General features: G+C 45.6%; 1 protein-coding gene across 1 annotated transcript in view; it reads left to right on the forward strand.

Annotated features, from left to right (window-relative positions):
- slc4a10b (solute carrier family 4 member 10b) overlaps positions 1–27941 on the forward strand; it is a gene marked incomplete at both ends in the record, with an annotated part of 308140 nt that overhangs the window by 187017 nt on the left and 93182 nt on the right. Inside the window, 3 exons of the mRNA XM_084311423.1 lie at positions 12590–12764; positions 22837–22970; positions 27670–27915. Of these exons, the coding sequence (XP_084167549.1) occupies positions 12590–12764; positions 22837–22970; positions 27670–27915 (555 nt within the window). The remainder of the gene's footprint in view (positions 1–12589; positions 12765–22836; positions 22971–27669; positions 27916–27941) is intronic.

Consider the following 27941-nt stretch of genomic DNA (forward strand, 5'->3'; position numbering starts at 1 on the left):
GTGGAGCCTGAGAGGGACGAGAGACAGAGATTGGTGGGTGGAGCCTGAGAGGGATGAGAGACAGAGATCAGGTGGGTGGAGCCTGAGAGGGACGAGAGACAGAGATCAGGTGGGTGGAGCCTGAGAGGGATGAGAGACAGAGATCAGGTGGGTGGAGCCTGAGAGGGACGAGAGACAGGTGGGTGGAGCCTGAGAGGGACGAGAGACAGATATCAGGTGGGTGGAGCCTGAGAGGGACGAGAGACAGAGATCAGGTGGGTGGAGCCTGAGAGGGACGAGAGACAGAGATCAGGTGGGTGGAGCCTGAGAGGGACGAGAGACAGGTGGGTGGAGCCTGAGAGGGACGAGAGACAGAGATCAGGTGGGTGGAGCCTGAGAGGGATGAGATACAGAGATCAGGTGGGTGGAGCCTGAGAGGGATGAGAGACAGAGATCAGGTGGGTGGAGCCTGAGAGGGACGAGAGACAGAGATCAGGTGGGTGGAGCCTGAGAGGGACGAGCAGAGAGATCTGGGCTCAGTTCCAATCAGTCCGTAGACCTGCAGAGGTAGCCTGATCTCACGTAATAAAGTACTTGACCACAGGAAAAAGGTACATATTGTACGCTATGTTATGTTTTGGACTTTCACAGATACAAAATGTAAATATATTACTACATTACATATGGCTATAACATACATTATGTACCTTTTTTCCTGTGGTCGATTAGTACTAGCGCTGCATGACCAAGTGTCCTCCAGGTCTTGTGATGCTAGCACTACATGACATCCTCGTCTCCTCCTGGTCTTGTGATGCTAGCACTGCATGACAGTGTCCTCCTGGTCTTGTGATGCTAGCACTGCATGACATCCTGGTCTCCTCCTGGTCTTGTGATGCTAGCACTGCATGGCACGTCTCCTCCTGGTCTTGTGATGCTAGCACTGCATGACACGTCTCCTCCTGGTGGGATCATCCCTATGTTCCCCGGGTCCTATGTTCCCCGGGTTCTATGTTCCCCGCTTTGATTGATTAATAGATTGAACATTTTATATTATGTCCGCCTTGTTTCGAACGGTTAAGCTTAGGCCCTCTTTCGAACTGGTTAAGGTTAGAGTTTGGAATCAGGGCTGGTGGTCTAAAATGTTCAATCAATCAATCAAAGCGGGGAACATAGAACCCGGGGAACATAGGACCCGGGGAATATAGACATGCTCCCCTCCTGGTCTTGTGATGCTAACACTGCATGACACGTCTCCTCCTGGTCTTGTGATGCTAGCACTGCATGACATCCTGGTCTCCTCCTGGTTTTGTGATGCTAGCACTGCATGACACAGTGTCCTCCTGGTCTTGTGATGCTAGCACTGCATGACTCAGTGTCCTTCTGGTCTTGCGATGCTAACGCTGCATGACACAGTGTCCTCCTGGTCTTGTGATGCTAACGCTGCTTGACACCTCTCCTCCTGGTCTTGTGATGTTAGCGCTGCATGGCATCCTGGTCTCCTCCTGGTCTTGTGATGCTAGCACTGCATGACACAGTGTCCTCCTGGTCTTGTGATGCTAGCACTGCATGACACGTCTCCTCCTGGTCTTGTGATGCTAGCACTGCATGACAGTGTCCTCCAGGTCTTGTGATGCTAGCACTGCATGACATCCTGGTTTTTCCTGGTCTTGTGATGCTAGCACTGCATGGACATCCTGGTTTTTCCTGGTCTTGTGATGCTAGCACTGCATGACATCCTGGTCTCCTCCTGGTCTTGTGATGACGTGCTTTTATGCAAGTCTGATAATAACAATTTAATATGGAAGTCAAACGTTTTTCTGCCATCACCGAAGATATAAAAAAAAGAGAAAAGAAACCGGTAGTAAAGCCAATATTGCAGGTTTATAGCTTTGGATGATCCCTGTCGACAGTTTCAACTTGATGACGAAAACAAATTATGTCAGCATTCTGGAAGGATGTTATGGTATATTTTAATCTATACTCTTAACAAGAAACTCAGAACTCAGGATGAATTGCAAAAACCTGCTTGGAGGAATCTATTGACGTATCAATAGATCAACAACCGAATTCAGGAAGTAAAGGGAAGCACTCGACCACTGTCTGCTGTCTCATCCTTCCTGCACTCCCACTTTCTTCCCTTTACTTCCCAACACACATTTACATACATAGAGTGCATAGATGTTCGACGTAGAAGTGACAGCTGACAGCTGACATATGTAAACAATAACCACACCCCCCGTTTCCCAGAATCCCGAGTCTTAAAGAAGCCCTCACTCCGCTCCTAAAGTCCAGTGAATGTCTGTACCATTGTGAGTGATAACAAGTGAGTCACCACAATACTAAAATTTACGTCACTTCTCCGGACTCTTCCACTAATCATGTCTTGTGATTTCAAAAGATGACTCAGGATATTTCCAAGTCAGTGTGTGTGTTACAGTATATACAGTAAGGTGTTTTTCCAGATGTCATATTTGGCTAGATAATATGTCTGCTGTTCGTGTCAATCCTGTGTGTGTGGGAGCCAGTCCTCCAAATATTTGTGTGTGGCTTCTTGCGAAATAAGTTATTCACTTTTCATATGGTTATATCATCATCCCAGAATGTGTGTGATTATGAAATATGTCTTCATGGACAACAGGACAAAGACAGTTTATTTGTCTTAATGCATATCATTCAAGAAAATACATATAGTATTTTCCACCACAATGTCAGCTATTGATATTAGCAAACAACGCAACAGGAAATAAACCTCTTCTAAACTTCTCTTCCGCATCAAACATTCATTATAAACAGAGACTCTGATTGGCTGGTCTATGACCTACTGAAACTGTTCAGTTTTAAGAAATAAAGTAGAGGCTTCACCAGCAGAGCAGGTCATGCTAGCTGTGGAAACTATGCTAGCAGTAGGGACTAGTTACCTGGGTAGTGCTAGCTGTAGTACCTGTGCTAGCTGCAAGGGCTACACTAGCGGGGGCTAGGTTAGCTGCCCGGGCAGTGCTAGCTGCAGGGCCTGTGCTAGCTATAGAGGGTACACTAGCCGAGAGGGTTCGGGTGCTAGCTGTAGGTGCTACACTAGCGGGGAAAACTGAGGTGCCAGCTGCAGTACCTACACTAGCAGGCAGGGCTACACTAGTAGGTGAAGTCAGGGGGGAAGCTGCAGAAGCTACAGGGGCTGAACCAGCTCTAGGGGCTATGCTAGCAGCAGACGCTAAGCTAGCAGTTGAGTCCTGGTTCGCTGTAGAGGCTAAGCTAGCTGTACGTGCTACGCTAGCAGACGGGGCTCTAGCAGACTGGACTGAGGGACTAGCAGCTGATGCTCTAGTGGACGGGACTGAGGCGGTAGCTACCGAGGCTACACTGGTGGCGGGGGCTAAGCTAGTAGTAGAGGCCTTGCTATCTGCAAAGGGCCTGACGGGGTTAGCAGCTTGGCAGTCGGCTGGGGAGTTGGGGTCCTGGAAGAGCACCCTAAACATGTTCCCGGCCAGTAACCGGAGTTCGCATGCTCTTCCAGGACTCCACTTCATCATGGAGAACACCAGGCGATAAGTGCTCTTTCGCTCCTCCAGACTGCAGGCCGGAGAATAATTGCCCAGGAATCCTTGTAAAAGGGAATGTGCCTCATGAAACCTGTCCCAGAGGGGGGCTACGGGACCAGTAGGGGACGCTATACTAGCAGAGAGGGCTATGGTGCTAGCTGTAGATGATACACTAGCAGGAAGGGCTAAGGTGCTAGCTGTAGATGCTACACTAGCAGGAAGGGCTAAGGAGCTAGCTGTAGAGGCTACACTAGCGGGAGGGGCTAAGCTGCTAGCAGTAGGAGTTACTCTAGCAGGAGGGGCTAAGGTGGTCTTCTTAGGTTTGCTAGCCTTCTGAGACTTGCTAGCAGTGCGTGCTACGCTAGCAGACGGGGCTCTAGCGGACTGGACTGAGGCGGTAGCTACCGAGGCTACACTAGCGGCAGGGGCTGTGCTAACCACGGACGCCACGCCGGCCGAGGGGGCGGTCCCAGCATCTGGGGCTACGTTAGCTATAGGGCCTGTGCACGCGAGGGCAGCTAGGTAGGTAGCTACTGCAGAGGCTGCTCTATCACCAAAGGTTCTGCCAGTTGCAGAAGCCTCGCTAGCAGTAGCAGGAGGGAGTAAGCCAGTGGTAGAGAACGAGCCTACACTGAGTCTCCTAACAGAAGAAACCATAGTCTTAGCTGTGGGGACAGAGGTTCTGCTAGCTGCACTAGCTACGGGGACTAGGCTAGCGGCCGTGCTAGTAGCCTGGGCTGTGTTAGCAGAGAGGGGGCTAGCTGCACTAGCTACGGGAGCTAGGCTAGCGGCTGTGCTAGTAGCCTGGGCTGTGTTAGCAGAGAGGGGGCTAGCTGCACTAGCTACGGGAGCTAGGCTAGCGGCTGTGCTAGTAGCCTGGGCTGTGTTAGCCTCCGGGCCTAAGCTAGCAGGAGGAGCTATGGGGGTAGCTGCCGAAGCTATATTGGATACAGGGGCTAAACTAGCCATTGCTGCGGTAGCATTAGGGGCCTTACTTGCGGGGGAGGACGTGCTGGTAGCAATGACTTCACTGAGGGCAGGGGTCCAGAGCGCCCGAAGCAACCCTGTGATCACACGGCCATGTGCCTCCAGCTGAAGCGCCTGCTCCGCGCTGCACTCACTCTCACTCATGGAGGTGAGCAGCGTGTACATGGTCCACCTCTCCTCTGAGGACGAGGAGAGAAAATCCCCCTCGAGGAATATCTCCATAGCGAGCAGCGTGTCGCTTGCATTGTCTCTCTTCTTGTCCACTGGGTTCAGGTTAGGTCCAGACAATATGGAAGAACAAGGGGACTGCCGCCTGCAGTACCGCGAACAGACCGCCAGAGGGTGGCAGAGGATTGTCTATGTTCAGATAGTTCAGAGGGTTCCTGAGGCGACAGTTCAGATTATGACACTTATGTCTTTGGGAATTTATAACTCAGTGTAGCTATTTCTGTTTAAACAGATTCTGATTCAGCCTCCATGAGTGAGTAGTTGTAGTTATGAAAGGGTTCCCATAGCAACCCCCTGCAGCGAGTGTTCCGTTGCCTGCCAGGTTTTTTCCATCACTGGGATGATCTCATGCTCAGACCTAGCCAGTAGAAGAGATAAACTCAGCACAATAATGTACTCAGGAATTAACTCAGCACAAAGATTAACTCAGGAATTAACTCAGCACAAAGATTAACTCAGGAATGAACTCCGCACAAAGATTAAATCAGGAATGAACTCAGCACAAAGATTAACTCAGGAATTAACTCAGCACAAAGATTAACTCAGGAATTAACTCAGCACAAAGATTAACTCAGGAATGAACTCAGCACAAAGATTAAATCAGGAATGAACTCAGCACAAAGTAACTCAGGAATGAACTCAGCACAAATATTAACTCAGGAATGAACTCAGCACAAAGATTAAATCAGGAATGAACTCAGCACAAAGATTAAATCAGGAATTAACTCAGCACAAAGATTAAATCAATAATGAACTCAGCACAAAGATTAACTCAGGGATTAACTCTGTACAAAGATTAACTCAGGAATGAACTCAGTACAAAGATTAACTCTTGATTAAGATTAAGAATTGTTAAGCATTTAACTGTAGCATGTAGCATTTAGAAGTATTTTAACGTAAGGTTATGAATATAACCAAGTTCTATGAATACTGGTGACGCTCAGCGTCATCTGCACTAACCTCACTTCGTGCATATGCACTGAATAAAAATCCACAATGTACCTTTATATACCAACATTCATCTGGCCACACCCCTATGCGCTACCTTCATAAGCAGGTGTGTGGCCACACACTCGCCTCCTTCCCAATCTTTCACCACAAGGCGAGATCAAAGGCCGCAGTGGCGTCCAGACGCTGAGCGTCACCAGTATTCATAGAACTTGGTTATATTCATAACCTTACGTTCTATATCATACTGGCTGCCGCTCAGCGTCATCTGCACCACGGGAGCTGAGCGGGAGCCTGAAGCTCGACAAATGTACCCCACTGAGGCCCCCCACAACCATCAGAACCGGGGAGGACCGAGCCCCCCCGACCCTCCCTAATGGAGGATACCCCCCCTATTGGAGGACGGGAGGGAGACGGATCCGACCGTGCGAAGAGAAACTCGAGCAACTCAACGCACAGGGTGAGCAGACCGTGGCCTGACCCCACGACTACCCACACGCACAACCCGCATGCCACCAGGGAACGAACGGAAGGAACAAACCTCGTTACCGCCCCCAAAAACACGTGGTCGAGAGCAAACTCAACCCTGTGGCAAGGCCGTAGCAGCAGAGCACGAAGGAAGACCCAGACCCACTGAAGGGACTGGATCCCCCGGAAAAAGGGGGCCCGGAGAGGTCAATGACGCCACAGCATCAAGACCTCACCAGGCGGTCACTTAGTGACACCGCCCCCCACATCGCCAGCGTATTCGGAAAGGGCCCCTCCAAGAGCGGGCCCTTCCCCCCACTAGTACGCCGCCTGGCACACTGACCCTGGCAAACTCAGGCAGTCAGCATGGCCGTAACTCGAAGCACTCAAAAGGCTACACTACAGCGGAAGCAGGCAGCGCACCGGGGAGATGACCCCAGAGGGGGTCGATCCCTCAAACCAGGCAGCAGGCATTTGACCCGAGCCTGGAGCACCGTGGACGAGACAGGCGCCAAAGGGGTCAACTGAAAACAACACCCCGGTGGAAGGGGCGTATGCTGGCATTGTTGCGCACCATGACAAAGCCTCCACCAAAAAACCCCGACCCAGAGGGGCCGAGGCAGAGAAGGCTGACACGATTGGCAGACGTCATGAACGTGCAGGGGCACACTCAACCGGGTAACCCGGGAGTTGACTCTGCTCCAACACACCAGGGAATCAACCACCCTCTTGGTACCACATGCAGTGGTTGTTCCTATAACCCCTCAAGAAAAAAACTCCAAAACACACCTGCGGGTACACACTGGCTATACTGCAGTACAAGTGTTACAGTTTTCAAAAAGGGGTTATTCCAGGCCTACGGGTTGACGAAACACAACTTCGGACCGGGCCCGGCGGCTCGGGAAGCACACAGGGCTGCCAGAGGAGGTCCATAAGACCACCCCAACAGCCCCCTCTTCGCCATGCGTAAGAGAGGAGCGAAAAGAATGGAGAACCAGCCCCTTCATGATAGCGCAGGGTACAACATGTACCCAACAAAGGGTCTCCATAACGCCCAACCCTGTGACACCCGGGCCGACCCGGCATTTTTTGATGATCATGTTGCAAATCGGTCAGCTCCGTACCGCCCGTCAGTATCCCGGATATGAATCTCGCCAGCTGCGCGATGTTAGAAGTGGCAGCCAGAGATTGAGTCGCGGCGATAAATGACTGGTCACTCCAGTAAGCCAACCGCCTCGCCGATTTCCCTTGGGGAACCGGCTTCCGTAATGGCTCCCACACCACCTCAGGACAAAGGAGAGCTGCCATCGGCCTATCAAGCCGAGGCACCCCCTCCTTCATACCGTCTACCAAACCCACCACCCTCGTGACTCGCACATAGGCGGGGGTGAGGCCCATGATGTGGGAGACCACCTGTCCCTGAAGGACGTAGGCCTCCATCGAGGGGAAAAATGGACCGACAACGCCCATCTCTCTCACAGGACGGCGTTGCCATAGATGACCTATGAGATCATCAGGAACAGGAACAGGCAGTGGCTGCGGCAGCGGCACACCGTTTGCAACTGCCGCCACCGCCATGAGCTCGGGGAACAAAGCATGCAGTTCCCCCTGCATACTTTCCCCCACAGAGCTCGCGTCCCTCACATGCAGCAGACTACTGGTTACAGAGCCACATTCTGATGTGGCTGATAGCAGGGCATCCCGCCGCCGAGTCGGAGGTTCTAACCCAACATCCGCGTACGAGGGACCCCAAGGAGACCTATCACCCCCCTCCAGTGTTACCTGGACGGGCGGCGGACATGTCTCCACCGGGGCGTCAAATAAGAACCCGTCTGCTTCTACCATGTAGTCCTCTGTTTCCATCGGCCATGGAGAATCAGACGCATCCTCATCCGGCTCCAGCAACTCACCAAAACCAGGCCATTCGCGTCTACAAGCCACCATCTTACGACGGGAGCCAGCCGACGCAAAAAGTTTGCGTCTCAAATCCTCCGCCACCAGAGGAGCCGGCCGCCCAACAGCGGACGACTCTCCGGCGGCAAAGGAACCAGAGCTGGAACCAGGCCATCGCACAGGAGACGGCGCTGGTGCACCAGCTCCTTGGAGAGGCAAACTACCTATCGGACACCTACCGGGCGCGGCTGCCTACCACAAAAGTGGCCTCAACCCCGCTCCAAGACGCACGACAGAGGAGGCAATGGAGAACCGCTGGTGAAGGGTAACGTTGCTAGCGCGACCCTCCGAGGTAAACATTATGACTTAGCTTTTTTCTTTTTATAGTTATGAGAGAAAGAAAAAAGCAAGAACAAATTTAAACACGTAACTCAGCTTAACAACCTCGTCAAGTGATGTATACAACAGGCACTTCCTTGTGGTGAAAGTGAAGAAGGAGGCGAGTGTGTGGCCACACACCTGCTTATGAAGGTAGCGGATAGGGGTGTGGCCAGACGAATGTTGGTATGTAAAGGTACATTGTGGATATTTATTCAGTGCATATGCACGAAGTGAGGTTAGTGCAGATGACGCTGAGCGGCAGCCAGTATGATATAGAACTGTATGACAATAGAGAAACAAAGAACTCCTTGCACGCCGTCTTCTTCTGGTTAAAACATCTACTTCTTTGTTCCTCGATTGTCGACCCTCATTCTCTACACACTTGTAATGTTGTACTCAGGTGTACAAAAGCTCTACTCAAACGGTTTGTTAAAAAATTATCTGTTTGCTCATTGGAAAGTTCACGACTCACATTGATTCTAGCACCATCTCAAAACTGTTATAGGCCTAACATACAGCATCATCTATGAACCACACCTGCAGCCATGTGAAAACAGTCTTCCTCCCATTTTAGTCTACATTGTGGTTTGAGTAGGTTTCATGGAAAGTTTCATAAACCTGGGGACTATGACCTATCTACTATGAAGCAGATTAAAATTGTGCAGATTCAAAAATGCACAACTACGAATCTGAAACCTCTTCCACCTGATGGGACCGGTACCGGTCCCGAAATGACATCTGGTCATAAATCAATATTTTCCAGACTGTTCTATAAAACTAGCGATTTTAATTTCAAACGTATTCAAGTCTAAACATCATAAACATGTCACAACAGCATTTAGAATGTATATTATCATCAATACGTTAGTTTAGGAATAGGTTAAAGTGTTATTAGATAGATTTTCCTTCTCGAAATGTCAATGTTATTTCGTGAGAGGCGACCATTTTGTAAAACCGGGGGAATGGGAATTGTAGTTTGTTTGTGGCCATTTTGTAGCGGACTTCCACAGGTCTGGTTCTGCGTTGACATTTTTGAAAACTACACTTCCTGAAAGATTCTATTGAGTTCAAGGTTCATAGTACTTTATGAATTATTTCAATAACTGCTATTACTAATTCTACCACAAAAAGGTAACGTTTATGACAAATATTGAAACGTAGTTAGTTTCTCTTCCCTATTGTTAGCATGTAGCAACAATTAGATCTGAAATTAGTTTCAAAACGGTTGCACCCTAATCAAAATAAAAAAGCTACTGTATTTACAGTAGATTTCATTATCTGTTCTTATGCACACCCGGTGATACTAAATCCAAATTGAACTTGGGCATTTGAAAGATAATATATGTATATATATATATAAATGTACGAATTGGCTATAATAAGGTAATTTATAAGCCTGCTATTCTATATTCTTTAATTTTTTAAACTTTTTCTCCCCATTTTCTATTTTTCTCCCATCCCAATTTCGTACTATCCAATTCTTCCCTCCCCTGTCTTGAACGTTGCTAGACTATGCCTCCCACTGGTCGGTTGTAGTGAGGACAGAAGCCTTGCATCACGTGTCCCCTCCGGTACACGAGGAGGCAGTCTGTCGCATCTTTTCACCGCAGCAGCTCGAACTCTGTGGCGAGGAGTAACGCGTGGGAGGCTCACGCTGCCCCCGCTACTTCCTGCTTCCGCCGCACCGGCGTCACCAAACCGACCTGTAGGAGTCGCTGTCCACAACGTCCAATCCCCACCCACCGGCTTTCCCACCCTCTTGCCAATTGTGTTAGTATGAACAACCGGCCGTCGGTAGCGACGCCGAGGGCTGGGCTCGAACCCAGCGTCTCCTGCGTTAGTGGCGAGCGCCTTGCCCACTGCGCCAATCAGCCGCCCCTGCTATTCTATATTCTATAATAATATTTCAAATTGCATTGGTCCGGATGGGAGAATTCAGTACTGTATCTACAGAACCTTCTGTTTAATCATCTTCCCTTTATTAATTTCCTTAGAGTTTGTGTACACATGATCTCAAGAAGGTACTGAACGAGATCAGTGGCAGTTTTTAATGTTTGGTCATTATTAGCATGGTGTTATTCACTGTCAAAGATGCAAAGAAAAATCATAATTCATATTCTCCTTTGTTTCATCACAATTTAAGCAAGCCTAGTAATAGACACAATATTTCTGACACTGGGAATACATTCACTGAGGTCCATACAGTAGATGTCCCTAGATGCCAAGAATAGGCAAATGGCCCGTGTAGAAGTGGAGCAATATTCCATTTACCTAGGTATATATTTTAGGCGGATTTTCAGAAAATAGGCTCCGGGCTTAAGAGGTTAAGGAAACATTGACTTCTTGGAAACACAAGGTTTTAAACGAATAGCAGCGATATGCAATATCCTTTACCTCTCCGTCAAACGTGCCGTAAGTGGTATTCCATTGTTAAAATTTGTGTTAAATAGCTCCTGATTGGATAAAGTTGGAACGGGATACCAGGAAATGTATTTTGTGTTCACAGAAGAGCGGAGGGACTGGGAGACCCATGTTACTGACCAGACACTCTATATCAGTGATGACTGTCTGAATGTAGAGCTATTATTGTAACATGTAGATCACAAATTTGAACAAAGAAAATACCACTTACAGCACCTTTAACACATTCGGGGCCATTGGGGGCCGTCTAATATCACTCTAGATGGCCAGCATTTCCAAACAGACTTGCATAGTTCGTGAGGCTGTTTGTAGAGCTAAATCTATACTTTATAGTATTGCTATCTGTCCATTCTCATTGTCAATTGAGACACATTTTTTCATCAATACGTTCTCATTTTATAGCCTCATGAATATAAGCGTTGCTGCGTTATATGGGGTTTGGTCTAGTATATTTCCTGGAAGGCGAGATACAGGACGCTAAGCTAATAACGTTAAATCCAATGGCGTTTCGGCACTACAGAAGCTAGAGATAAAATGCAAAATGCACATTGTCGGTATTCATGGTCCACCATGAATGCATGAAGGGGGGGGGGGGGGGGCGGGGGACGTCGTTTCTGATTATTGATTACCAATAACCGCGTTAGCCTCAGTAGCCACATTCGCTGATCGGCTGGATGGCTATCATAACAAGGCCTGATCAGCGTGTAATTTACGTGAAAAAGATCTTACCGTGGGCCGGTTGGATCCCCAAAAGGATTTCCCAGTTATCGATCATCATCTGTCATCTGGTAGATCGATATGTCCATTGGCTGATGATATATTCCTTTACTGCATAGTGAATTCGGCGTCGCAAAAGGTATTCCAAGCTACAGGCTGAACATATAGAATCCAGCTAACTGGAAACTCCATTGAAAGTCAAAAAAAGAGTGCACCGTTCTGCCACAGGGCACACTGCATTATCGAGACAGCGCCCCTAAGAGGATCTGGCCGGTAATGCACTTTTCAGAATTCAAAGAGTAGGGTACTTCTGCAGTGCCGCTCGTGACCTTGAGTAGGTTATTAAAATGGAATAAAAGCCAAAACAACCTTGCCACGGACATGTCCGTGGATGGCCCTCTAGCGTTGGATTCGAAACACGGACATCTCCGTGGCTGGGCGCCAATGTGTTAATGACGACAGTTATTACAATAATTTTGAGCACGGATGTCAAACTCATTTAGTCATTTAGCTGATGCTTTTATCCAAAGTTACTTACAAGTTCTGTACGACAAGTCATCGGGAAGGGCACAACTCTATCAGCTGAGTAACAATGTTCATTGAGGTGTCTGTGTGTGTATGTGTGTGTGTGGATATGGTGCGTCTGTCTGAGTTTTTTATTCTAATGTTATTTATCTTGATTTTATTCAGTTTTTATTGCTAACCCTTTTTTTACACAGGATTTTAGCCTGTACCTTCTGGCAGGGGGACTGCCAATGGAAATTAGCCTTTTGGCTAAAATTGGGTGCATTTACATTTGTAAAATGTTTTATTAATGTACACTGTCCCCCTTGAACAAATAAAGTAAACCTAACCTATTAAAGTGTTGAGTGCTACAGTGTAGGTTAGTTTATTAGGACAAGTGCATGACAGTAAGGTTAGTTAGCGTTCGATACATTTTTTTTATACAATGTGTTTCTTCCCAGGCTGTTTGGGGGTCTCTTTCTGCATATCAAACTCTGAAGTCTTTAACATGATGTGTTTGTTTGCAGGCTGTTTGGGGGTCTCTTCCTGGATATCAAACGCAAGGTGCCTCACTTACTGTCCGACTACTACGACGCGTTCAGTCTGCAGTGTCTGGCCTCCGTCCTCTTCCTCTACTGCGCCTGCATGTCCCCTGTCATCACCTTCGGAGGCCTTCTGGGCGAGGCCACGGAGGGACGCATAGTAAGACCAGCCAGCGTGTACAAAACCATCTCCTCTCGTCCTCACATACTGACAAATACCTGCTATTTTAAACAGCCAGCGTGTCCAAAACCATCTCCTCTCGTCCTCTCGTCCTCACATACTGACAAATACCTGCTATTTTAAACAGCCAGCGTGTCCAAAACCATCTCCTCTCGTCCTCTCGTCCTCACATACTGACAAATACCTGCTATTTTAAACAGCCAGCGTGTCCAAAACCATCTCCTCTCGTCCTCTCGTCCTCTCGTCCTCACATACTGACAAATACCTGCTATTTTAAACAGCCAGCGTGTCCAAAACCATCTCCTCTCGTCCTCTCGTCCTCACATACTGACAAATACCTGCTATTTTAAACAGCCAGCGTGTCCAAAACGCTCTCCTCTCGTCCTCACATACTGACAAATACCTGCTATTTTAAACAGCCAGCGTGTCCAAAACGCTCTCCTCTCGTCCTCTCGTCCTCACATACTGACAAATACCTGCTATTTTAAACAGCCAGCGTGTCCAAAACGCTCTCCTCTCGTCCTCACATACTGACAAATACCTGCTATTTTAAACAGCCAGCGTGTCCAAAACGCTCTCCTCTCGTCCTCACATACTGACAAATACCTGCTATTTTAAACAGCCAGCGTGTTCAAAATGCTCTCCTCTCGTCCTCACATACTGACAAATACCTGCTATTTTAAACAGCCAGCGTGTCCAAAATGCTCTCCTCTCGTCCTCACATACTGACAAATACCTGCTATTTTAAACAGCCAGCGTGTCCAAAACGCTCTCCTCTCGTCCTCACATACTGACAAATACCTGCTATTTTAAACAGCCAGCGTGTCCAAAAACACTCTCCTCTCGTCCTCACATACTGACAAATACCTGCTATTTTAAACAGCCAGCGTGTCCAAAACGCTCTCCTCTCGTCCTCACATACTGACAAATACCTGCTATTTTAAACAGCCAGCGTGTCCAAAAACACTCTCCTATCGTCCTCTCGTCCTCACATACTGACAAATACCTGCTATTTTAAACAGCCAGCGTGTCCAAAACGCTCTCCTCTCGTCCTCACATACTGACAAATACCTGCTATTTTAAACAGCCAGCATGTCCAAAAACACTCTCCTCTCGTCCTCACATACTGACAAATACCTGCTATTTTAAACAGCCAGCGTGTCAAAAACGCTCTCCTCTCGTCCTCACATACTGACAAATACCTGCTATTTTAAACAGCCAGCGTCTCCAAAACGCTCTCCTCTCGTCCTCACATACTGACAAATACCTGCTATTTTAAACAGCCAGCATGTCCAAAAACACTCTCCTCTCGTCCTCACATACTGACAAATACCTGCTATTTTAAACAGCCAGCGTGTCCAAAACGCTCTCCTCTCGTCCTCACATACTGACAAATACCTGCTATTTTAAACAGCCAGCGTGTCAAAAACGCTCTCCTCTCGTCCTCACATACTGACAAATACCTGCTATTTTAAACAGCCAGCGTGTCCAAAACGCTCTCCTCTCGTCCTCACATACTGACAAATACCTGCTATTTTAAACAGCCAGCGTGTCCAAAACGCTCTCCTCTCGTCCTCACATACTGACAAATACCTGCTATTTTAAACAGCCAGCGTGTCCAAAAACACTCTCCTCTCGTCCTCTCGTCCTCACATACTGACAAATACCTGCTATTTTAAACAGCCAGCGTGTCCAAAACGCTCTCCTCTCGTCCTCACATACTGACAAATACCTGCTATTTTAAACAGCCAGCGTGTCCAAAACGCTCTCCTCTCGTCCTCACATACTGACAAATACCTGCTATTTTAAACAGCCAGCGTGTCCAAAAACACTCTCCTCTCGTCCTCACATACTGACAAATACCTGCTATTTTAAACAGCCAGCGTGTCCAAAACGCTCTCCTCTCGTCCTCACATACTGACAAATACCTGCTATTTTAAACAGCCAGCGTGTCCAAAGCGCTCTCCTCTCGTCCTCACATACTGACAAATACCTGCTATTTTAAACAGCCAGCGTGTCCAAATGCTATCCTCTCGTCCTCACATACTGACAAATACCTGCTATTTTAAACAGCCAGCGTGTCCAAAAACACTCTCCTCTCGTCCTCACATACAGACAAATACCTGCTATTTTAAACAGCCAGCGTGTCCAAAACGCTCTCCTCTCGTCCTCACATACTGACAAATACCTGCTATTTTAAACAGCCAGCGTGTCCAAAAACACTCTCCTCTCGTCCTCTCGTCCTCACATACTGACAAATACCTGCTATTTTAAACAGCCAGCGTGTCCAAAACGCTCTCCTCTCATCCTCACATACTGACAAATACCTGCTATTTTAAACAGCCAGCGTATCTAAAAACACTCTCCTCTCGTCCTCACATACTGACAAATACCTGCTATTTTAAACAGCCAGCGTGTCCAAAACACTCTCCTCTCGTCCTCACATACTGACAAATACCTGCTATTTTAAACAGCCAGCGTGTCCAAATGCTCTCCTCTCGTCCTCACATACTGACAAATACCTGCTATTTTAAACAGCCAGCGTGTCCAAAAACACTCTCCTCTCGTCCTCACATACTGACAAATACCTGCTATTTTAAACAGCCAGCGTGTCCAAAACGCTCTCCTCTCGTCCTCACATACTGACAAATACCTGCTATTTTAAACAGCCAGCGTGTCCAAAAACACTCTCCTCTCGTCCTCTCGTCCTCACATACTGACAAATACCTGCTATTTTAAACAGCCAGCGTGTCCAAAACGCTCTCCTCTCGTCCTCACATACTGACAAATACCTGCTATTTTAAACAGCCAGCGTGTCCAAAACGCTCTCCTCTCGTCCTCACATACTGACAAATACCTGCTATTTTAAACAGCCAGCGTGTCCAAAAACACTCTCCTCTCGTCCTCTCGTCCTCACATACTGACAAATACCTGCTATTTTAAACAGCCAGCGTGTCCAAAACGCTCTCTTCTCGTCCTCACATACTGACAAATACCTGCTATTTTAAACAGCCAGCGTGTCCAAAACGCTCTCCTCTCGTCCTCACATACTGACAAATACCTGCTATTTTAAACAGCCAGCGTCTCCAAAACGCTCTCCTCTCGTCCTCACATACTGACAAATACCTGCTATTTTAAACAGCCAGCGTGTCCAAAACGCTCTCCTCTCGTCCTCACATACTGACAAATACCTGCTATTTTAAACAGCCAGCGTGTCCAAAACGCTCTCCTCTCGTCCTCACATACTGACAAATACCTGCTATTTTAAACAGCCAGCGTCTCCAAAACGCTCTCCTCTCGTCCTCACATACTGACAAATACCTGCTATTTTAAACAGCCAGCATGTCCAAAAACACTCTCCTCTCGTCCTCACATACTGACAAATACCTGCTATTTTAAACAGCTAGCGTGTCCAAAACGCTCTCCTCTCGTCCTCACATACTGACAAATACCTGCTATTTTAAACAGCCAGCGTGTCCAAAACGCTCTCCTCTCGTCCTCACATACTGACAAATACCTGCTATTTTAAACAGCCAGCGTGTCAAAAACGCTCTCCTCTCGTCCTCACATACTGACAAATACCTGCTATTTTAAACAGCCAGCGTGTCCAAATGCTCTCCTCTCGTCCTCACATACTGACAAATACCTGCTATTTTAAACAGCCAGCGTGTCCAAAAACACTCTCCTCTCGTCCTCACATACTGACAAATACCTGCTATTTTAAACAGCCAGCGTGTCCAAAACGCTCTCCTCTCGTCCTCACATACTGACAAATACCTGCTATTTTAAACAGCCAGCGTGTCCAAAAACACTCTCCTCTCGTCCTCTCGTCCTCACATACTGACAAATACCTGCTATTTTAAACAGCCAGCGTGTCCAAAACGCTCTCCTCTCGTCCTCACATACTGACAAATACCTGCTATTTTAAACAGCCAGCGTGTCCAAAACGCTCTCCTCTCGTCCTCACATACTGACAAATACCTGCTATTTTAAACAGCCAGCGTGTCCAAAAACACTCTCCTCTCGTCCTCACATACTGACAAATACCTGCTATTTTAAACAGCCAGCGTGTCCAAAACACTCTCCTCTCGTCCTCACATACTGACAAATACCTGCTATTTTAAACAGCCAGCGTGTCCAAATGCTATCCTCTCGTCCTCACATACTGACAAATACCTGCTATTTTAAACAGCCAGCGTGTCCAAAAACACTCTCTTCTCGTCCTCACATACAGACAAATACCTGCTATTTTAAACAGCCAGCGTGTCCAAAAACACTCTCCTCTCGTCCTCTCGTCCTCACATACTGACAAATACCTGCTATTTTAAACAGCCAGCGTGTCCAAAACGCTCTCCTCTCGTCCTCACATACTGACAAATACCTGCTATTTTAAACAGCCAGCGTGTCCAAAACGCTCTCCTCTCGTCCTCACATACTGACAAATACCTGCTATTTTAAACAGCCAGCGTGTCCAAAACACTCTCCTCTCGTCCTCACATACTGACAAATACCTGCTATTTTAAACAGCCAGCGTCTCCAAAACGCTCTCCTCTCGTCCTCACATACTGACAAATACCTGCTATTTTAAACAGCCAGCGTGTCCAAAACGCTCTCCTCTCGTCCTCACATACTGACAAATACCTGCTATTTTAAACAGCCAGCGTGTCCAAATGCTCTCCTCTCGTCCTCACATACTGACAAATACCTGCTATTTTAAACAGCCAGCGTGTCCAAAAACACTCTCCTCTCGTCCTCACATACTGACAAATACCTGCTATTTTAAACAGCCAGCGTGTCCAAAACGCTCTCCTCTCGTCCTCACATACTGACAAATACCTGCTATTTTAAACAGCCAGCGTGTCCAAATGCTATCCTCTCGTCCTCACATACTGACAAATACCTGCTATTTTAAACAGCCAGCGTGTCCAAAAACACTCTCCTCTCGTCCTCACATACAGACAAATACCTGCTATTTTAAACAGCCAGCGTGTCCAAAACGCTCTCCTCTCGTCCTCACATACTGACAAATACCTGCTATTTTAAACAGCCAGCGTGTCCAAAAACACTCTCCTCTCGTCCTCTCGTCCTCACATACTGACAAATACCTGCTATTTTAAACAGCCAGCATGTCCAAAACGCTCTCCTCTCGTCCTCACATACTGACAAATACCTGCTATTTTAAACAGCCAGCGTGTCCAAAAACACTCTCCTCTCGTCCTCACATACTGACAAATACCTGCTATTTTAAACAGCCAGCGTGTCCAAAACACTCTCCTCTCTTCCTCACATACTGACAAATACCTGCTATTTTAAACAGCCAGCGTGTCCAAAACGCTCTCCTCTCGTCCTCACATACTGACAAATACCTGCTATTTTAAAAGCCAGCATGTCTAAAACACTCTCCTCTCGTCCTCACATACTGACAAATACCTGCTATTTTAAACAGCCAGCGTGTCCAAAACGCTCTCCTCTCGTCCTCACATACTGACAAATACCTGCTATTTTAAACAGCCAGCGTGTCCAAAAACACTCTCCTCTCGTCCTCACATACTGACAAATACCTGCTATTTTAAACAGCCAGTGTCCAAAACGCTCTCCTCTCGTCCTCACATACTGACAAATACCTGCTATTTTAAACAGCCAGCGTGTCCAAAACACTCTCCTCTCGTCCTCACATACTGACAAATACCTGCTATTTTACACAGCCAGCGTGTCCAAAACGCTCTCCTCTCGTCCTCACATACTGACAAATACCTGCTATTTTAAACAGCCAGCGTGTCCAAAACTCTCTCCTCTCGTCCTCACATACTGACAAATACCTGCTATTTTAAACAGCCAGCGTGTCCAAAAACACTCTCCTCTCGTCCTCACATACTGACAAATACCTGCTATTTTAAACAGCCAGCGTGTCCAAAACGCTCTCCTCTCGTCCTCACATACTGACAAATACCTGCTATTTTAAACAGCCAGCGTGTCCAAAACGCTCTCCTCTCGTCCTCACATACTGACAAATACCTGCTATTTTAAACAGCCAGCGTGTCCAAAACGCTCTCCTCTCGTCCTCTCGTCCTCACATACTGACAAATACCTGCTATTTTAAACAGCCAGCGTGTCCAAATGCTCTCCTCTCGTCCTCACATACTGACAAATACCTGCTATTTTAAACAGCCAGCGTGTCCAAAAACACTCTCCTCTCGTCCTCACATACTGACAAATACCTGCTATTTTAAACAGCCAGCGTGTCCAAAACGCTCTCCTCTCGTCCTCACATACTGACAAATACCTGCTATTTTAAACAGCCAGCGTGTCCAAATGCTCTCCTCTCGTCCTCACATACTGACAAATACCTGCTATTTTAAACAGCCAGCGTGTCCAAAAACACTCTCCTCTCGTCCTCACATACTGACAAATACCTGCTATTTTAAACAGCCAGCGTGTCCAAAACGCTCTCCTCTCGTCCTCACATACTGACAAATACCTGCTATTTTAAACAGCCAGCGTGTCCAAAACGCTCTCCTCTTGTCCTCACATACTGACAAATACCTGCTATTTTAAACAGCCAGCGTGTCCAAAACGCTCTCCTCTCGTCCTCACATACTGACAAATACCTGCTATTTTAAACAGCCAGCGTGTCCAAAACGCTCTCCTCTCGTCCTCACATACTGACAAATACCTGCTATTTTAAACAGCCAGCGTGTCCAAAAACACTCTCCTCTCGTCCTCTCGTCCTCACATACTGACAAATACCTGCTATTTTAAACAGCCAGCGTGTCCAAAACGCTCTCCTCTCGTCCTCACATACTGACAAATACCTGCTATTTTAAACAGCCAGCGTGTCCAAAACACTCTCCTCTCGTCCTCACATACTGACAAATACCTGCTATTTTAAACAGCCACCGTGTCCAAATGCTATCCTCTCGTCCTCACATACTGACAAATACCTGCTATTTTAAACAGCCAGCGTGTCCAAAAACACTCTCTTCTCGTCCTCACATACAGACAAATACCTGCTATTTTAAACAGCCAGCGTGTCCAAAAACACTCTCCTCTCGTCCTCTCGTCCTCACATACTGACAAATACCTGCTATTTTAAACAGCCAGCGTGTCCAAAACGCTCTCCTCTCGTCCTCACATACTGACAAATACCTGCTATTTTAAACAGCCAGCGTGTCCAAAACACTCTCCTCTCGTCCTCACATACTGACAAATACCTGCTATTTTAAACAGCCAGCGTCTCCAAAACGCTCTCCTCTCGTCCTCACATACTGACAAATACCTGCTATTTTAAACAGCCAGCGTGTCCAAAACGCTCTCCTCTCGTCCTCACATACTGACAAATACCTGCTATTTTAAACAGCCAGCGTGTCCAAATGCTCTCCTCTCGTCCTCACATACTGACAAATACCTGCTATTTTAAACAGCCAGCGTGTCCAAAAACACTCTCCTCTCGTCCTCACATACTGACAAATACCTGCTATTTTAAACAGCCAGCGTGTCCAAAACGCTCTCCTCTCGTCCTCACATACTGACAAATACCTGCTATTTTAAACAGCCAGCGTGTCCAAATGCTATCCTCTCGTCCTCACATACTGACAAATACCTGCTATTTTAAACAGCCAGCGTGTCCAAAACGCTCTCCTCTCGTCCTCACATACTGACAAATACCTGCTATTTTAAACAGCCAGCGTGTCCAAAAACACTCTCCTCTCGTCCTCACATACTGACAAATACCTGCTATTTTAAACAGCCAGCGTGTCCAAAAACACTCTCCTCTCGTCCTCACATACTGACAAATACCTGCTATTTTAAACAGCCAGCATGTCCAAAACGCTCTCCTCTCGTCCTCACATACTGACAAATACCTGCTATTTTAAACAGCCAGCGTGTCCAAAAACACTCTCCTCTCGTCCTCACATACTGACAAATACCTGCTATTTTAAACAGCCAGCGTGTCCAAAACACTCTCCTCTCGTCCTCACATACTGACAAATACCTGCTATTTTAAACAGCCAGCGTGTCCAAAACGCTCTCCTCTCGTCCTCACATACTGACAAATACCTGCTATTTTAAAAGCCAGCATGTCTAAAACACTCTCCTCTCGTCCTCACATACTGACAAATACCTGCTATTTTAAACAGCCAGCGTGTCCAAAACGCTCTCCTCTCGTCCTCACATACTGACAAATACCTGCTATTTTAAACAGCCAGCGTGTCCAAAAACACTCTCCTCTCGTCCTCACATACTGACAAATACCTGCTATTTTAAACAGCCAGTGTCCAAAACGCTCTCCTCTCGTCCTCACATACTGACAAATACCTGCTATTTTAAACAGCCAGCGTGTCCAAAACACTCTCCTCTCGTCCTCACATACTGACAAATACCTGCTATTTTAAACAGCCAGCGTGTCCAAAACGCTCTCCTCTCGTCCTCACATACTGACAAATACCTGCTATTTTAAACAGCCAGCGTGTCCAAAACTCTCTCCTCTCGTCCTCACATACTGACAAATACCTGCTATTTTAAACAGCCAGCGTGTCCAAAAACACTCTCCTCTCGTCCTCTCGTCCTCACATACTGACAAATACCTGCTATTTTAAACAGCCAGCGTGTCCAAAACGCTCTCCTCTCGTCCTCACATACTGACAAATACCTGCTATTTTAAACAGCCAGCGTGTCCAAAACGCTCTCCTCTCGTCCTCACATACTGACAAATACCTGCTATTTTAAACAGCCAGCGTGTCCAAAACGCTCTCCTCTCGTCCTCTCGTCCTCACATACTGACAAATACCTGCTATTTTAAACAGCCAGCGTGTCCAAATGCTCTCCTCTCGTCCTCACATACTGACAAATACCTGCTATTTTAAACAGCCAGCGTGTCCAAAAACACTCTCCTCTCGTCCTCACATACTGACAAATACCTGCTATTTTAAACAGCCAGCGTGTCCAAAACGCTCTCCTCTCGTCCTCACATACTGACAAATACCTGCTATTTTAAACAGCCAGCGTGTCCAAATGCTCTCCTCTCGTCCTCACATACTGACAAATACCTGCTATTTTAAACAGCCAGCGTGTCCAAAAACACTCTCCTCTCGTCCTCACATACTGACAAATACCTGCTATTTTAAACAGCCAGCGTGTCCAAAACGCTCTCCTCTCGTCCTCACATACTGACAAATACCTGCTATTTTAAACAGCCAGCGTGTCCAAAACGCTCTCCTCTCGTCCTCACATACTGACAAATACCTGCTATTTTAAACAGCCAGCGTGTCCAAAACGCTCTCCTCTCGTCCTCACATACTGACAAATACCTGCTATTTTAAACAGCCAGCGTGTCCAAAACGCTCTCCTCTCGTCCTCACATACTGACAAATACCTGCTATTTTAAACAGCCAGCGTGTCCAAAAACACTCTCCTCTCGTCCTCTCATACTGACAAATACCTGCTATTTTAAACAGCCAGCGTGTCCAAAACGCTCTCCTCTCGTCCTCACATACTGACAAATACCTGCTATTTTAAACAGCCAGCGTGTCCAAAACGCTCTCCTCTCGTCCTCACATACTGACAAATACCTGCTATTTTAAACAGCCAGCGTGTCCAAAACGCTCTCCTCTCGTCCTCACATACTGACAAATACCTGCTATTTTAAACAGCCAGCGTGTCCAAAAACACTCTCCTCTCGTCCTCACACACTGACAAATACCTGCTATTTTAAACAGCCAGCGTGTCCAAAACGCTCTCCTCTCATCCTCACATACTGACAAATACCTGCTATTTTAAACAGCCAGCGTGTCCAAAACTCTCTCCTCTCGTCCTCACATACTGACAAATACCTGCTAGTAATGTGTGTCTCTCTGATCCTCCAGAAGCCATTGAATCCCTGTGTGTCTCTCTGATCTTCCAGAAGCCATTGAATCCCTGTGTCCTCTCTGAACCTCCAGAGTGCCATTGAATCCCTGTGTGTCTCTCTGATCCTCCAGAAGCCATTGAATCCCTGTGTCCTCTCTGATCCTCCAGAAGCCATTGAATCCCTGTGTCCTCTCTGATCCTCCAGAGTGCCATTGAATCCCTGTTCGGAGCCTCCATGACGGGCATCGCCTATTCCTTGTTTGCCGGCCAGCCGCTCACCATCCTAGGCAGCACGGGGCCGGTGCTCGTATTTGAAAAGATATTGTTCAAATTCTGCAAGTATGTTTAAAGTCTAATGCTTATGTAACAGGTGTGATTTAAAATAACATTCAAAGTCCACGGATTCAAAGCTCATGATTTCAAACCGCCTGGGCCTGTCCTTTATACCGGCAGCCATCAGGCTCAACAACTAAGGGCTTGGACGGAACTATCACTGTCAGAACTCGGGACTTGAGAACTAGAGACTCACATCACCGTACTGACTATCTTGTATTTTGCACTAGAGACTCATATCACTGGACTCTTATCACTGTCGACTATGTTGTGTTTTGTACTTTTTTTTTATATTACATTGTATTTGTATTTATATTTTATAGTGTATCTATAGTGTAGATAGATACTGGACTGTGCAGCTATGTATCCCCCATGCTGCTTTGACACCCGAATTCCCCCAAGGGGATTAATAAAGGAGCATCTTATTTATTCTGGGGAGCGCTTGTAGAGCAAGATCAGACTGGGAGACAGTAGGACTCTAACATGGTGTGTACCTGGTGATATAGAAGCACAAGACACAGTATCAGGTGGGCTCCACACCAAGGTAGAGCTACAATAATAAAATAAATACAAATACGCTCATTGGCCAAGAGCTACATGAAGCACAAACTGCTAAGTACACGGCTCACTCAACTTGTACAGTAAAATATCATATTCTACCAGATCCTTGTAGCTTAACATTATACATGTCATATTCTACCAGATCCTTGTAGTTTATCATTATACATATCATATTCTACCAGATCATTGTAGCTTAACATTATACATATCATATTCTACCAGATCCTTGTAGTTTATCATTATACATATAATATTCTACCAGATCCTTGTAGTTTATCATTATACATATCATATTCTACCAGATCCTTGTAGTTTAACATTATCCATATCATATTCTACCAGATCCTTGTAGTTTATCATTATACATATATTATACCAGATCATTGTAGCCTAATATTATACATATCATAATCTACCAGATCCTTGTAGTTTAACAGTATACATATCATATTCTACCAGATCCTTGTAACTTAACATTATACATATCATATTATACCAGATCCTTGTAGTTTAACATTATACATATCATATTCTACCTTGTAGTTTAACATTATACATATTATAGGGCGGCTATGTGGCGTAGTGGGCAAGGCGCTCGCCATGAAATGCTGGAGACGCTGGGCTCGTCAGTTCGAGCCCAGCGCTCCACATTTGCTTTCAGTTTAGCTTAACATTATACATATCATATTCTACCAGATCATTGTAGCTTAACATTATACATATCATATTCTACCAGATCCCTGTAGTTTAACATTATACATATCATATTCTACCTTGTAGCTTAACATTATACATATCATATTATACCAGATCATTGTAGCCTAACATTATACATATCATAATCTACCAGATCCTTGTAGCTTAACATTATACATATCATATTCTACCAGATCATTGTAGCTTAACATTATACATATCATATCATCTTCACAACATATCCAGACAGTGGCAAGTGGATACAAAGATAACCCTGTTAGAATAGAATAGAATAGAATAGAAATACTTTTATTATCCAGAGGGACATTTTATCACTGCAAATCGCTCAACATAAAAAATGTAGACAGAACAGGTCACGAATAAGAATAATAAAACAAATCAAATTGCCTAAGATAAGAGTAGAATAAAATAGAATAAAAATGGAATAAAATATACAGTAAATAAATACAGTAAAAATATACTGAGGTCTACAGTAGGTGTAATATTGTGCTGTTTCAAAAGTCCATGGAAGATGGTAACTGTCACTCTGTGCTCAGTGATGCAGTGAGGCACAGTGATGCATTGTATAGTCTGATGGCTGTTGGAATGAAGGTTTCATCTACCAGATAGTGCTTATCATTCTTCAGGAAACACTGCTCATTCAGCATGAAAGAAAAGCATTCAAAAATTACTAATCGACTATGAAAGTCTTGGTTGGCGAAGACCAAACCAAATGATTAATTGACTGAGAGGGTGAAACCCGTCCTAAGCCCGTCTCCCAGTGGCCAGCATTACGGCTTCATATCGGTAAGCACCATGTCATATAGCATGTAGACAGTGGAGACTCGTGGCATTTGGCTCAGACTGCTATGGTCACACTAGGGCTGTCCCCGACTAAGGATTTGGATAGTCGACTATGATTGGCCGAAATTAGCCGATAGTTGACTATTAATTGACTATAAAAAAAATATGTATCATTCCATTTGGGCTGGGGGGGGTGCTTAATGTTTGAAGGAGTCAACGGAAGGCTTCTTGTCCTCTGCAAAAGCATGCAATTGGTCTACTGATGGATACATCTTGATATTTGTCTAGTCTAGTGTGTTCATTAGATGGGTGAAATCCTCTTTCAGTGCCTCTGTGCCTGTTTTCTTAGGCAGTTAGTCTCTGGTATGCATGCCATTAGCGTTAGCCACGCTTCTAGGCCTCTTTTCTTTTGGAAATAATGATAATTTTTTTTTTTTTTAACTAAGAGGTTGGCAGTCGACTACGGCTCCTTTCGACCGATTAATCGACTATCCGACTAATAGGGGTCAGCCCTAGGTCACACTGTACATTTAATTTATACATAGTACATCCGTCTGATAATCTGCGATTACATTGTATCTGCTTTCTGGAGTGATTGGAAAAGACCCGTCCTGATTATACTGATAGGAATAAAAGAGCATTACGCTACCATCGTGATAATGGCTTTTTCCTGTCCGGCGTATTGTATCCGGATGTGATCTGTGTAAAGATTTGCACATATTGTGTCATCGTGTTCGATATCACTTCTCAGAACACACATACTTACATACTTTTATGGGACTTTGAATTTGCATGCCCGTTTTATTTTTATGGTTAGTTTTTATGTTTTGCTGCTTTATTTGATTCCTTAAATTAATTGATGAATTGGTGTTGTGTTTTTTCTATAGATAAGATAAGATATTCCTTTATTGATCCCCTTGGGGAAATGTGGGCATCATAGCAGCATGGGGGAGGGGGAGGGGGAGGTACAGGTATGGGCAGGGTAATAGTAGAAAGATATAGGCAATAAAATAAAATCGGAAATTATTTTATATATAATATAAAATATGATAAAAATAAACCATGTAAACAAAGGTGCAGATGAGGGTCTGTATGCCCCATCAGTTATATTATACGTTACAATACATCTGAATGCTATGATAAACGATAAAGTGCTACAGTAACATATATACTGTACGGACTATCTAAACGGACAAAATATAACGTATGATGTATATCACGGCATACATACCTTATGCATACTGCACCTTATGTGTATACTGTATACTTACTTCATCAGAGCATATATTTAGCATTTTTAGATTAGATATATTAGATTAGATATTAGTTATTTGATTATATATATATTGTAACTATATTTATTGTAGGGCAAATATAACTGAGAGGGCATACATACCCTCATCTTGCACCTTGACCTTTTTACACTGCCTACTTGCCCATATGAGCATGTCCAGAGTTAATTATATTGTTATATTGTTTACACTGCCTATTTTTATTCTATTAACACTTTGGTCACCAGGCTTATATTCATAATAAACCATCCCACGCCAGCTCTATTTGTCTATGGAGAAGTTCCCCTTCTTTGCAGGGCTATAACTTTTTAAATTGTATTGCTAAATTGACATTACTATGGCCCATTCAACGTCAAGTATCTATTGTTCAGGGTGTAGCAACGTTATACTTTTTCATTCACATATTCATACTAAAATACGGTCTAAAGTATAAGTATGTTTTTATCGTTTTCTGCAGCATTCTCCAGAACGTGATTTATAGCCCTAAATGCATTATATTGATGATCAAATACAGTTTGATAGCGATCTGCGCGAGATAAAAAATTTCAAATGGACGTGCTTCTAGAAGTTACTACTTATCATCTGATATTGACCGGATGGGGGGGGTGGTCGTTTATAATTCTGTGGCCAACGTTAGATGATTCATCTAGTGTGGGTGATATGATCATTAGAGCAGTTTGTATCGAACACGTTAAAAAATAACGCTGAAACTTACCGTAGCTTCCTCGTAGCGTTGGGCGATGAGCGTGGAGCAGAAATATTCCTATTATGGGATGTTGAAATATGCGATCCATCTCCAGGTTGTATAATAGTATATACGTCCAAATCATGTTGTTTATCGAGTTATTGGTAACGGATTGCTATCCATTGTGTCTAGCACGAGTCCCGGGACTATTAGCGAGTGATCGGACCGAATTGGAATGAGCACCAGCTTCCGTTTCCGGTTTGAGCGATCCGCCAATCGGCCACCAGATGGCGCTCTTGAACCGTTGGAGAGTTGAGAGGGGATCAACAGTAGATCTCAAGTCTCCGGGGGAGAAATATGATTGCGATCACAGATTTTTGAAATATTGATCTCAATGACGTGGTACGGCGTCTTTGGCAGAATGAGCATGGCGGGGAATGACGTGGTAAGGCGTTTTTGGTGACCAAAGTGTTAAAATGTTTACTTCTCCACTGTACTATAATTCTATGACCTGTATCATGTCTTTTGTACCTGTACCTCCCCTCCCACATGCTGCTATGATGCCTGCATTTCCCCAAGGGGATCAATAAAGGAATATCTTATCTCATCTTATTATCTACTGTAATTGTCCTGTAAAGTTTGTCCCTCCCTGTGTCTCTCCACGCAGGGAGTTCGGGTACTCCTACCTGTCCCTGAGAGTGTGCATCGGCCTGTGGACGGCGTTCATGTGCATCGTGCTGGTGGCCACAGACGCCAGCTCCCTGGTCTGCTACATCACACGCTTCACAGAGGAGGCCTTCGCCTCCCTCATCTGCATCATCTTCATCTACGAGGCCTTGGAGAAGCTGATCCACCTGGGGGTTCACTACCCCTTCAACAAGAACAACAACCTGGACAGACTCACCCTGTACTCGTACGTTGACAATCATTATTTAACAT

Source organism: Notolepis coatsorum, assembly GCF_963971535.1.
Source record: "Notolepis coatsorum genome assembly, chromosome: 3".
In the NCBI taxonomy this organism is placed as follows: domain Eukaryota; kingdom Metazoa; phylum Chordata; class Actinopteri; order Aulopiformes; family Paralepididae; genus Notolepis; species Notolepis coatsorum.